At 37.1% G+C, this 14455-nt stretch overlaps 1 protein-coding gene across 1 annotated transcript in view; it reads right to left on the bottom strand.

Annotated features, from left to right (window-relative positions):
- The window catches only part of LOC117522010 (tetratricopeptide repeat protein 39C-like), a 33894-nt gene extending 20188 nt beyond the window's left edge, over window positions 1-13706 (bottom strand). The window contains exons 1-3 of the mRNA XM_034183377.1: window positions 13332-13706; window positions 9334-9382; window positions 89-217 (exon numbers count right to left, since the gene is read on the bottom strand). Coding sequence (XP_034039268.1) covers window positions 89-217; window positions 9334-9382; window positions 13332-13486 — 333 coding nt within the window. The 5' untranslated portion in view covers window positions 13487-13706. The remainder of the gene's footprint in view (window positions 1-88; window positions 218-9333; window positions 9383-13331) is intronic.
- Window positions 13707-14455: the final 749 nt, after the last annotated feature.

Below are 14455 nucleotides of genomic sequence, written 5' to 3'. Positions count from 1 at the left end.
ATAAATAAATAAATACCCACATCATCCATTTTTCCACATCAAAAACAGTCCATTAAATCAAGGGGCGTTTGCTGAAGAGGTGACTCACGTTCCTCTTGATCTTGTTTTTAATGGTCTCAATAACACCACTGTTTTCGCTCTCGCACAGTTTCTCTGTAGCCTTCAGGTCCTCAAAGGCCATCTGCATTTTCTCGTCTTCAAAAGTCATCATGGCATTCTACGAGGAAAAACCAAAAACGTTAAAGTACAACATGAAAAAGAAGAGTTAAAATCAATGTGAAAAGGTTTTAATTCAGGAGTGAAATTAGTCGAGAAAGAGAGAATATAAAAATACAAAAGTAAGGGTCGACTGATTATCTGCGCCAACATTCAACATTTTTTGCCGATAAGAAAATTTCATTTTAAAATGTGCTCCGTCTGCCTTGACACAGATACTGTATCACATACAATTACTGCAGCCTTTTTCTTCTGAAATTTTAGTCCTAAAAGCCCACTGATCCACCGTCTGCCCTCATCTGTGTTTGTGTGAGTTTACGGCCACGAGCAGCAGGAGGCAACACGAAACTAATTGCAAAAGTTGATGTTTTATGCAAATTAGTTTAATATTGCCCAGATGGGATGGTCACCAAATGGCAACACTGCCTATGGTGAGTTTAAATCTATATGGTTTACAAGAAGCTGTCATTTGCACAAAAGCAAACCAAGTTAAAATTGGCGAAATATTTAAAGCGGTGTGGTGTGAGGCCGTGATGGTTAAAATACTGGTACTTGGTTTGTACATACAATGCATATTGTGTTTATTCTACTAATGTCTTTTCTATGTTATTTTACTATTGTGTTCTCTGTATTCTTCTTTTTGTATTTTAAGAATTTTTGCGACTTGGAGAAACACACAATTCCTGTGTGCTTTTACTTATATGTACTTGTGCAAACAGCAAATGAACTTTATTCTATTATGTGCCATTATCATTATCCACACAGATCCAAGATTATCACAAGCACACGATTATGTTTGCGAGTTAGGTGGCTCCCTCTTGTATCTTTGAGAATTGTGCGTGCTGGCTTTCTGTTCATTGAAAAGGGAACAACAAAGACATCAACAAAATTTCTGAAAAGCACAAAATATAAGCAGTAAAATGGGATTCCACATCTAAAATTACAATTAACGCCTGAGATTGAATCCTAAGAGGGCGGAGCATACCACATGAAATTCTAACATGAAGGAGCGAAATATTTGTGGATTATAGTTTTTATATAAATCAAATACGTGTTTTTTTTTTCCTTCTTTTTGAGGAGTGGGTGTGTCTTTTAAAAAAAGAACACACCTTTCTGCCACTTCTAATCTCTCCATAAGATTAAGGATACCGAACAAATTCCTCTAAATCTTTTACTACGATGATCATCTTCAGAAAAACTGGACTTCGATTCTCATGAGAAAGTGGTTATAATAACGTCTTTTGCTGACTGATATTGTTTGTGTTGCAGTTGAACGTTCTCCCCCCCCGAAGGCTTTGTATCAGAGATTAACGTTAGTGGCGGTTTGTCTACATTCCATTCAACAGTGCGCAGAGACGTTTGCTCAGAGTAACGTAAACACGACTACTTCATTTTCGGTAAACTCCATAGCAGTTTATTTTCAATGGCGTATGCTTACAGACTGTTCACAGAAGTGCACAAATTAATATAGGTATTTCATCACATGACCTCTAATAGCCAAAAATATGAGTTGTTAGGAATTCTGTGCTACATGTCCTTAAATGATGGGAACTGAGAAACGGATCCAGGTGCCTTTAAGTAATTCTTAATTTGTATGTTCACACCATCAGCACTAATTAGGCATACTAATAGCTATCTTACGCAAGTTACACTCATACAGCCACATTTATTGAGGCTAAATGCTGATCACAGGTTTTACACCATCATTCCACAGGGCACCGTTCTACTACGATCGCTCATGAGCCCAAAAAGTGTAAAAACAAGATGAAATCGCTTGACCAGCTCACATCCCAACAAGCTGGCTTATAAAGTGCAGACCTGGCAACTGGCTGTCTCATAAAGTACAGACCTGTCAAGACCTGTCAAGCCATCCAAAAATGAAAGTTAAGGAGCTGTGCCCTCAACAAAGATGTGTTCGAGTTGCTCAACTTTGAACAAAACTGCAACAAACACTGGTTCGACTTCAAATTTTTGCCCCGATGGAGCGCGATCAAACAGGTTTCAAGCTGTACTCACCAGGAATAATCCATTTAAAGTTCAAACATGACTGAAGCTGTTAAGACTACAACCACCTGAGACTTCCGGTTGGACAGCGAGGGAATGGCAGCTTAAATCAGAGCCCTTGCTAGGAGAAGTAATTATACCCCACAAAACAACTAAGAAGCCTGAATACATACATCAAAGAGTGTGATGAGTGGGGGTGACAAACGTGAGAAGCGAAAGACTCGAAACACCTGAAACAAAACTCAAGAAAACGCCGAAATGGAAGAAAATCCAATCGCTTCCGAAGCTAGCATGCTAACGGCTAACACCTCGGAGCCACGAGAGGGGATACCTGGACTTACCATGCAAATTGTGGAACTACGAAAAGAAATAAAAGACGTATTTTTGACTCTCAAAGATGAAGTTAAGGCTGACTTCAAGAGGGCGTTTGAAACATTTAAGATGGACATAAACAACAGAATTGACGACACTAATACAGAGCTGCAAGATCAACGGGAGACATTAAACGAAGCACAAACGCGCATAAGTGAAGTGGAAGATTGGAACATGGAAGCGAAAGATGCTCTGCTTATGATTCTTAAAGAGCAGAAAATATTGAAAGCTAAGCTGACAAATTTAGAAGGAAGGAGCCGCAGAAATAAGGTGCGCATTTTCGGAGTTCCGGAACTTTCCGAAGGGGACTCGGTTATACGCTTCGTGGAGGACCTGTTGCAGAGAGAGCTGGATCTCCCCGCAGAGACAAGACTCATGATACAACGTGCGCACCGGACTGGGGCTGGGAGATCCGACCATGGAGCAACGCCCAGGTCCATTATCGTAAACTTCCTTCAGTTTGACAGAAAAGAACTGGTCCTCAAGAAAGCTTGGCAGAAACGTGTTAAAATAAATGGAAAGCCAATATTTTTTGACCATGACTATGCCTACGATGTGGTGCAAAAGCGCAAAGCTTATGGAGGGATAAAGAAGGTACTAAAGGAAAATGGAGTTAAGTTCCAGACACCATTGACCAACATGAAAATCCACTGGCACGACGGTCCCAAGACATACGGCAGTCCGGGAGAGGCAGCGGGGGAGATGCGGAGAAGAGGGCTCGAGGTGACGACCAGAAGCACGGAGCAGAAGGGAGACGCATTCAACAGGCTTTTCCCTGGACACGCACCTCTACAGCGTCTGATACACCGAGCAGTGCGGGCTAAAGAGCGAGGGAGAGACTACAGGAGTTTCGGAAATAAGGCGGAAAAGTAATTAAAGGGAGGTAACTGATTATAAATAACAGATTATCATTTTTTTTTTATCTTATTCTTATTACTTTCTCACTGAGTGAGCAATGGGGTGCAAAACAAAGTTGCATAGAGACATTTAGATAATATATATTGAAATTCAAATTATTTACGTTTCTTCATATTAACACCCCTCTTATTTAATTTATCGGAAAAAAGAAGCTAGTGAGTGAAAACCCAATAATCTGCCTCCCAGGGAGGGGAAAAAAAGGGGGGGGAGATAAAGAACTGGCAAGAAGCAAAATACAAGTTATGTTGGACTTTGGTAGAGTGGAAGGAGGACTCTTCGAGTCAACACCTACGTCTACTGAGGGGCCCTTCTTTTTCAGGAGGCTTTACCCCTCTCCTACCAACAGGACTTTGGGAACAATTAGTGGTTCCACAGGATATCGGATAGATCCTTTTCATTTTTTCATTAAGTGTTCTACAGTTCTAGAGTTCATTGTGTTGTTATGGTCAGACTGTCTTCAGAGTTATTATCTTAGTTATAATGCGTCTTGATACTGTAAGGTTCATGTCATTAAATGTGAACGGTTTAAATAATCCAATAAAAAGGGGCAAGGTTCTTACAAAGCTTAAAAAAGAAAAAGCTGAGATAATTTACTTACAGGAAACTCACTTGACAGACAAGGAGCACCAAAAATTACAAAATATGGGTTTTAAAAATACATTCTATAGTTCATTTAAAGGAGGAAGAAAAAGAGGGGTAGCGATCCTAATTTCTAATCATGCAAAATTTGAGGGTTTAAAGGAAATTAAAGATAAAGATGGAAGATACATTCTGATCAGGGGAAAATTGGAAGATCAAATGGTCACATTATTAAATATTTATGCCCCACCAGAACCTAATAAATCTTTTTATAAATCTGTCTTTGATAATATTACACAAGAAACGGAAGGAATTCTAATCTGTGCAGGAGACTGGAACGTAGTCCTAAATCCTTCTCTCGACTCTAATAGTACTAAAAAGAAAAGTAAAACACATCTGTCTAGATACATTAATGTAACACTAACTGAATTGGGAGTGATGGATGTTTGGAGAGAATGTCACCCTTTAGAGAGGGATTATACATTTTATTCTGCTCCACACTCAGCTCACACAAGAATAGATTACTTTTTTATGAACATAGAAGATCGGTTTCGGGTTGTAGAATGTCAGATAGGGACAGCTGATCTATCAGATCACTGTTCCTTGAAATTAACACTGGATCTCAATAGGAAACCTAAGGTTACAAACTGGAGGTAAATATTGGTTTGCTAAACAACTAGCAATTAGTGCAGGATATAAAAAAAATCAAATAAATGCCTATCAAAAAGAAAATGATAATGGAGAGACAGATCCCACAATGGTGCGGGATGCTATGAAGGCAGTAATAAGAGGCAAACTAATTTCTTACTCCTCATACAAAAAAAAAAAAAGAATTCAGGAATTCCAGATGGTTACAGAAGAATTGGAAATATCAGAACAATTACATAAGAAAAACAAGGATCTGGAGTCCCTGAAAAGGGTTAAAGAAGCAAAGGTTGAAAAAAGATAAAATATTATCAGAAGAAGTAGAAAAGAAAATTAGATTTTTAAAGCAAACATACTATGAAGGAAGCCCTAAATTCACTAAATCTCTTGCCAGGCAATTAAGAAACAAACAACAACTAAATACTATAAATAAAATCAGAGACCCTGTACACAAAACATTAATGTATAAACCAGAGGAAATTGAAAAGGCATTTGAAGAGTATTATTCAAACCTGTACTCTCAACCTGAATCAGCAGAAGATGAAACAATTAAAACATTTTTAAATACATTAGACCTCACAAATATAGGAGAAGAACAAAACTCAATATTATGTGCACAGATTACAGAGAAAGAATTAGAATATTCAATAAAAAGAATGAACTCAAACAAAACTCCAGGAACAGATGGATATCCTGTTGAATGGTATAGGATTTGTAAGAAAGAGCTATATCCGATGTTACTTGCATCCTTTAATCAAACTCTGAAGAATGGTACACTGCCACCATCATGGAGAGAGGCTGTAATTACTGTCATTCATAAGGAGGGTAAAGACAGGGAGCATTGCGAAAGTTTTAGACCAATATCAATTTTGAACTGTGATTATAAGATATACACATCAATAATCTCAAATAGATTCCAGTCATTCATTTCAGAAATTATAGATGAAGATCAATCAGGCTTCATTAGAGCGCGCCAAACTCAAGACAATGTCAGAAGGACATTACATATATTAGAAGAAATACAAAAAACAAACGAAAGTGCTGTCCTTTTAAGTTTGGATGCGGAAAAAGCCTTCGATTCTGTTAGTTGGCGATTCCTCTATCTCTGTTTAGAAAGGTTTGGGCTTAACTCACAAGCAATCAACTGTGTTAAAACATTATATCAAAACCCAAAAGCAAGAATTAAGATAAATGGTAGCCTCACAAATTGGATTAGATTAGAAAGATCAGCGAGGCAGGGTTGCTGCCTGTCTCCAACCCTGTTTGCCATTTATATTGAGCCCTTGGCTCAGGCAATTAGACAAGAGCGAGAAATAGAAGGAATAAAAATTAGAGATATAGAAAACAAAATTGGATTGTTTGCAGATGATGTGTTAATATATTTAAAACAACCAGACAAATATTTACCTAAGCTAATGGATTTAGTAAGCTATTATGGTCACCTCTGAGGTTATAAGTTGAATATTGATAAAACTCAAGTGCTCCCCATTAATTATAGTCCCTCTCCATCTATGAAACAGCAATATAAATTCAAGTGGAATAAAAAGTCAATCAAATACTTGGGAATTCAAATCACCAACAACCTTACCAAGTTGTATGAAATTAACTATAGATCTTTAAATACACAAATATACCAAGACATGGTGAGATGGAACATTCATTTGCTAGATTTACAATCTAGAATTGAAACGATCAAGATGAATGTGCTGCCTAGAATTTTATATTTATTTCAATCTCTGCCAGTGCCAATACCAAGCAATCAATTTGTGGAGTGGGACAGAAAAATCTCTAGATTCATTTGGAATGGGACCAAACCTAGAATTAAATTCTCAACACTTCAAATTCCTAAAGATGAGGGTGGATTGGCACTTCCCAATTCAGAAGAATATTTCTATGCAGCACAGCTCAAACATATCATGGTCTGGTGTGATTCAAACTACATGACAAAGTGGAAACAAATAGAAATGGGCAATGTAGACCATGTACAAGCTATGATAGCAAATAAGAAGATGTTTAAGGAAAGAGAAAATAAGTTGGACTCTATTACTAGATTCACCTTGGAGGTTTGGTTTAAATTAGTAAAGAAATGTAAAATAGAGGAAGAAATTAAAGTATTTAGCTGAATAGCTTTTGACTTAAACTTTAAACCAGGCAGTATGAATTCTAAATTCAAGGAATGGGCAATTAAAGGATTAAACATTCTAAATAAATTTCTTTAAAAAGGCCAAATTGAAAGGTTTCAAACACTACAGAAAGAATTTGATTTAGCATCTCGAGATTTCTATATGTACCTTCAGGTACGGGACTATTATTTAAAAGAAGTAAAGCCAAACCTCCCATGTGAAATGAATGCAATTACACAAATAGTAAATGATGCATATAAAAACAAAAGTAGTAAAGTCATATCAAAGTTGTATAAAGGATTGATAGTTAATAGGAGAACATCAACATTGTATATTAGAGATAAAAGGGTAAAGGAGTTGCAGGAGGACATAAGTAATGACGTGGTATAATATTTGCAAATCTCAAGTAACTACAACTAGCTCAAGAAATTGGAAAATTTACTGTTGGAAAAATTTAGTCAGATATTTTATTACACCAAAGATAAAAAAAGGCATCAATATCCTTGCACCAACCCTGCTGGAGAAAGTGTGGAGAGCAGGATGTGGGACATGCACACATCTTCTGGCAGTGTCAAAACTTGTCCCAATTTTGGGAAGATGTTGGTAGTGAAATTGAAAAGGTATTTGGGTACAGTATACCAAGAACAATACTGACATTATACTTTGGGTATGTAATGGGAGCAGGGATTCAGAAAAAAGATGTATACTTATTTAAAATTTTGTTGGCAGCAGCAAAAAAAGCCATCACACGCAAATGGTACAAACAAGAACCCCCCCACAGTTAAAAACTGGATGGACATTGTTGAAGAAATTCACAGTATGGAAAGACTTACTTTTATTTTAAGGTTGCAAGAAGCTAAACACGAAGACTTTTGGGAAAAATGGACAATGTATATTGATGGCAACTGACCAATTGTTCTGTGTATTTTGTATTGTTTGTTATAATTTGTGAAAACCAATAAAAAAACAAGTATAAAAAAAGACTACAACCACCTGGGAGTGACCGTGTAATTATGCAGTTTTTCCGAATCAGGATGGAATTTTTGAACAGTTTGAAAATTTCACCCCGATTTCAAAACTGGTGCCGATGATGGCTGTAACTATTACTATGTATACCAACTTTGTTCAAGATTGACAAAGATGGATCAAGAAATTACTATGATGCTTCAAAATGTGCCCAGATTTGCTATTCAGGACGAAACAGGAAGGAAATGCGCTCTGTGGAATAGCCTCATTAATACGATTGCAAAAAAAAAAAAAAAAAAAGCATTATCAGGCAAACCTAGGTTATATAGCTTGTTACCTTTGCAATCTTAGTAACTTCAAAATAGGTGAGCATTTTCTGGCTACATTCGTCTCATCCAGGTCACGCTGGTCTTTCCCCACACCCCTCCCCCTTTGGATATACCCTCCAATCTTGTTTTTGTTGTTTTAAACTGAATATGTCACCTGGACCTGGTTTCATAAAGCGGTCTAATCTTTTAGTCTGCTAAACCTACTTAGGCGACTATGGTTAATCGCCCACCATTAGCCATCTAATCACTGTTTCACATCGATGGCTAAACTTGTAGATTAGCCGTTTTACATTAAGGTTATAGCGGCCTCGTGAGTGCTGTTGCCAAGAAAAGCCTCCAATGCGCGACAGTTTTGTTTACTTCGGGGTTGGTCCGTCTGATACAAACATGGCCGTCCACCGCAGCAGAAGAGAAGCGCTTCCAACCTTGGCGTCCGTAAACATCTCCAATGGATTATTCCAGTACTGGAACATCTGCTCCAGCTGCAAGGCTCTCCTTCCTTCCTGCTCCATCAAGTGTCGGTACACGACAGCCGCCTTTTTAGAGGTAAGACACTGAAGTTTTGTCAAATAAAATAAGGTTAGCCTCCTCTGTACCAAGCTAAAAACGTCAGTCAGCTAACGGTGAATTTTAGCTGACTACGTCAAAAAAAATTAGACCACTAAGTGAGTTTAGTTGACTAAACAAGATTAGACTGCTTTCTGAAACTGGGCTCTGGATTACTGGACAAAAGACCAAACAAGACGTACAGCTGCTGCAGAATCCAAACTTCTGATATCTGAGTTCCGCGTATGTCAACAAACAGGCCATCAAATGCTGCAGGAACAGTTTGAAAAGTTACAATGAATGTTTGTTTTGTCGTCATCACGGTTACAACGTTTCTCCTGTTACATCAGTGAACACAGTTTCTGTATTCAACAGTAACCTTGAGTTGATTGTTTTACTTAAAATATGAAAACTGATAATTATTTAGTAGTTATGAGAACGATCAGATAAACTTTTACACCCGGGGGTGGGGAGTTTGAGATGTTTGTTAGTCACACTGCTGTCTGAGTTCCAGAAGGCGTTGTATGCGACGCCTGGCTTTGCCACAGGCGGAAACACACGGGAAAGTACTTTGATGCTGCATTCACAACAATTCGTCACCAGGGTGATTTAACAGTTTTGCGTGTCAGACTCACCAGAAAACTCACAAAACTGGCCCCGAAGCTCATCAAAGGGCTGTGGTTCCTGAAACAGAGGGAGATGAAGAGAAATGATGAGTGAGGCAGTGAGACAGATCTAAACTCTCTAAACAATCAGGATCAAAGGTTAGGCTCCACCCCTTGATCCCAACTCCTTTATCTGTCTTTGATCCTTCATCTCATATTCCTTTCATCAAGCAGTCAGGACTGCTCACTAATTCAGCATTTAGAATCAAAGCTCAAGCTCCGCCACTTCATTCCTTTGATCTAATCTTAGATCATTGAGCTTTGATTCATCCTGTAATCAGGACCCCCGGTGAGTTTAGAAATCACAATCACAGGTGAAGCACTGCTTCTTGATCCTGATTCCTGTGATCCTGATAAAAGGATCAGAGCAACACAGTCTGACAAACATTACTAACATGTTTTAAAAAGTGATCTCCGTTAAAGAATGAAAGCAATGGAGATCAAAATTCAGTGATCAGGTTCAAAGCCATGGACATTGTGTTTTGGTTGTCATTTGTCCCTCTGTCTTCCTTTGATCTCAGTATGAAATGATGAATGGATTTCAGTGGGATTTGGTGATGATACAGACCTCCTTTAACACTGGTTTAGAGATGCTGAACATCAGCTAGGACAATATGGTTAAAAAAAAATTGAAGAAATTAATAAACACACCAAAAATTACGTACAAGCATGAAAGTGAAATAGAAAAGCTTTTTTTTTTTTTTTTTTTTTTTTTTTTTTTTTTTTTTTACACACACACACACACACACACACACACACACACACACACACACACACACACGTATATACTCGTATACACAATACATATAGTTCTTTTACAAAGAACCCTCATAGAGTTCATTAATTTATTGTATATTTTTTCATTATTAGATTATTTATTTTAATAATTCAATATGTTATATGGACTTTGTGAATCAGAAATATTCTGGAATTCCACCTGGGCCACATCAGAATGCTACGATGTGGTGTGCGGGACTCCCAGAAACACTCAAAGCTGGAGCTCAGACGTGGAATCGAAGCGCACAGCACACAGCTGCCAGACTGAACAGCGCAAATCACATAAATTTATAAAATCGGGTGTCTATGGATACAGCGCGCATTCTGCCACACTGACATCACGGGTAACAAAGGTGTGCACGAGGCAGTTAACAAATTTCTAGCTCAAAACTTACTGTTCGGGTTAAGGTTAGGGTTGACCGTAAACTGTGGGAAGTTTTAACAATACTGGTTTCACACTAATAGCAATTCGTAGTTTGCATACAGTACCGTATCAACAGCCCCCCCCAAAAAAACATAAGAAAAAAAACCTAGTTTATCTTGGCTCTCGAACTGCATCTACCGTATCTTCCGGAGTATAATGTTGCTGGGTTTTATTTTTTAGTAGTAGTTTGGGAGGCCCTGCAAATTATACTCCAGTACAACATATATACTGAAAAATCACACGTCACGTGTAATAATATTATTACACACGTGTAATAATATTATTACACACGTGTAATAATATTATTACACACGTGTAATAATATTATTACACACGTGTAATAATATTATTACACACGTGTAATAATATTATTAATATTAGTATTAATATTAATATTATAATATTAGTAATATTATATTATTAATATTAACTATTAATCATAAATTATTAATAGTTAATAAATGGTAAATGGACTGCATTTATATAGCGCTTTTCCATCTGCATCAGACACACAAAGCGCATACACATCAATGCCTCACATTTACCCCGATGTCACCCTGACATTGGGGTGAATGTAAACAATAACAACAATTCTAATTATAATAATCAGATGTCTAATAACTGCTATGAGGAACTTTGAAATATCAAAGTTTACAAAGCCCCATGAAGCAGGAAGGAGAGTAAGACACCACGACGACATTCCCGTGTTTACTGTATGCTGCTTCAAGATAAGTAAAATGAGCGGGATGTGGTTGTGTTGCAAAGTATGTATTTATTAGGTTGAGACTCTGTAGCCGGCAATCAGTTCATCCTATTGAGGTTTCAAATCCCGCAAAATCTCGCAAGATCTCAAAGAGGTGGGTTTATTATTATGGTTTCACACTGCTCTCCATAGCTGAATCAGTTCCTATTTATTATCTGTTACTTAGTTTGTCCAGTCTGGTTTGCATGTATTTAATGTATTTTCTACACTGGCCACGCCAGTTAGAGTGCAACCAGAAAAATGGGTAACTGTAAATCTCTGCAAAATAAGGTAAATAAGAATTGTCCCCCATGATGGCCCAGTATGGCAAACAATTCTTTCCCCGTATTGTCTTTTCCTACCGCTCAGGTTGACTCTAAGTGCGCAAGTGCGAATTAATTTCGTGGCATCAGGAGCATGAAATATGGGATGATGTGGTGTGGGGGTCTGGGGGGGTTATGGTTAGGTAGAGGGTTAGAAATATCAAAAATAAAAATAAAAAAATTGTGCATGCGCAAAATGAGTGTCAGGGAACAGTGTTGCCACAGTTACTTTGAAAAAGTAATCCAATTACTGATTACTGATTACTCCTTGAAAAAGTAACTTAGTTACTTTACTGATTACTCAATTGGAAAAGTAACTAAGTTAGATTACTAGTTACTTTTCCCAGCTGCCGACAACAACACTCTGCCACCTCAACATGACAATGATACCTGTTTTGCCAAAACTTACTTTATAGTCACCCTTTCTTGACTTCAATGAAAACAAATACTTGTTTTATAAAAAGTAAAATAAAGACCTCTTTCTTGACCTCATATTTAACTGTTGACAGCACTGTAACAGTAAAACTTGCAATTTCGAACCTACATTGTTTATAAATGTAACTATTAAATTCATTCTAGCATTTTTCTAACATTTAAATTCTCTCTAAATATTTTACTTGTAGAAATTAATATTATTTTAAGTAGTATTAGTAGTTGTAGTAAAAAAAGGCTTCAAAACTGGACCTTTAATCTAGGGGTGTTGTGAGGGGGGCACATCCCTCCCCCACGCCCCCATTCCATCTGGATTCGCCCCTACTTTGGCGTTTGAGCACAAAGAATGGATAACATTTATTTATGCAGAAAACGTGACCAGATTTACAGGTAAGAAAGTTTTATTGTGTTTTCACATCATGTGGTCCTCAGAAAGAGAGTTTAGGTGCATTTGAGTGGAAAATAGTGTTAGTTGTTGACGCGTCGCGGAGGATCAGCTGTTTTAACGTGCAGATACGGAGCAGCTCAGCTCAGCTCTAAATAAAGGAGGAAAAAAAGTATAAAAATGTCTTTGTAAAGCTCAGTGCAGGTGTGCTGATCACCGTGCTTTAAGAGACGACGAGTCGAGCAGCTGCAAAAAACCGCAGATGAAAAGCTCACAGCTCACCAAGTTTAATGCTGCTATCAACCCACAATGAAAAATAATAGTAACGCACAGTGACATGGAGAAGTAACTTTAATCTGATTACTGATTTGGAAAGATTAATGCGTTAGATTACTCGTTACTAAAAAAAGTGGTCAGATTAGAGTAACGCGTTACTAAGGGCATCACTGTCAGGGAATGAAAAATATGACAGAAAGATAGCATAACCTTTTTAAATAGGATAACCCTTTTATTCTATTTTAATGTATTTATTTTTATTTTATTGTTTTACTATTTTTTTGTTCCTTTTGTCAACCAGTATTTTATTGTCATTGTTATTTATTACTTTTTTTTTTTTTTACTTTTGCCATGTTTGCAGGTGTAATTTGATGGTGAGTTGACGAATCCCCCAATGACACCCCTGGTTACGCCCCTGAACGTGTTCAGCTTTTGTATTGTAAATCTAATCAGACTGTGGATCTTACTTTTCTGAAAAAAAACAGGAACTTTGTCCAAACATTTCGCGGGCCGTTTGACAAGACAAAAAAAAATGATTTTTTTTTTTTAATAATAACAATATTACTATTAATAAGAACAATAATAGTTATCAGTGAAAGCTAAACGAACCTGTACGTCCTGAAGAGCTCGTCGCTCTCCTTGAAGCCGTTGTTGAGCAGCATGTTGATTCCTTTCAACGCCAGTTCTGCGTCGTCGATGCGGTTCGGTTTCTCCTCCTCGTCCTCCTCCGCGCTCCCACGGCTCGGTTCCGGTGTGTCCGCCATGGGGAGAAAACCGACACCCGCCGGAGGCTCAGAACCGCTAAGCTCACCTGCACGACGAGCAGACCCGGCCAAACGCACCGAAATACATATTCTGACCCAAAAGAGGCCAAGCAACAGACAGACAGTTAGATAACTGCTACAACTGAGCAAGTTAGCATTTCCAACAGCGGCTCGGCCGATCTCGTTCCGTATTCTGCCGTCTGACCAGTAGTTTGTTAGTTCCTGTCGGCAGGAAATGTGATGCGTTCACTGGAATCAGGTAGAACACAGATGCAACTCAGAAAGTAGAAAATTTTGACCCATTTTTGAGAAAAATCATTATATCTTAATAATGTACTTTATTTATTCTTTATATATATATATATATATATATATATATATATATATATATATATATATATATATATATATATATATATATATATATATATATATATAGTACGTTTATGGAGATATTTATGGAATTATATGACACACACTGTCCAATTAAGAAATATAGTTGTAAAAAAAGATTTGTGGAACGTCCTTGGATGACCAAAAGTCTACAGAATGCTTGTAGAATGAAAAATAGTCTTTACAAAATATTTATTAAATTGAAAACTAAGGAAGCTGAAAGAAAATATAAGCTATATTAGAATAAACTAACAGAGCTATTAAGAACTAGTAAAAAATTATATTATAGAAAACAACTGGAAAGGAATAAATGTGATACAAAAAAGGTTTGGGGAATATTAAAAGATCTTATGCAGCATGGAAGGAGAAAAACGATATATCCAGATTATTTTATTGAGAAGGATAAAGATAACTATGAGATGAGTGAAACTGTAAATCATTTTAATGATTTTTTTTTTTGTTAATATTGGCCCGGATTTGGCCAATAAAATTTCTGGTAAAGGTCCTGATTCTCCAATACTTATTAAGAGAAATAGAAATTCATTTTTTCTCTCTCCTGTAGATGAACTTGAAGTT

Source organism: Thalassophryne amazonica, chromosome 12 (assembly GCF_902500255.1).
Source record: "Thalassophryne amazonica chromosome 12, fThaAma1.1, whole genome shotgun sequence".
NCBI classification, from domain to species: domain Eukaryota; kingdom Metazoa; phylum Chordata; class Actinopteri; order Batrachoidiformes; family Batrachoididae; genus Thalassophryne; species Thalassophryne amazonica.
Note: the sequence above shows the minus strand (reverse complement) of the source record. Positions and strands in the feature narration are given on the sequence as shown.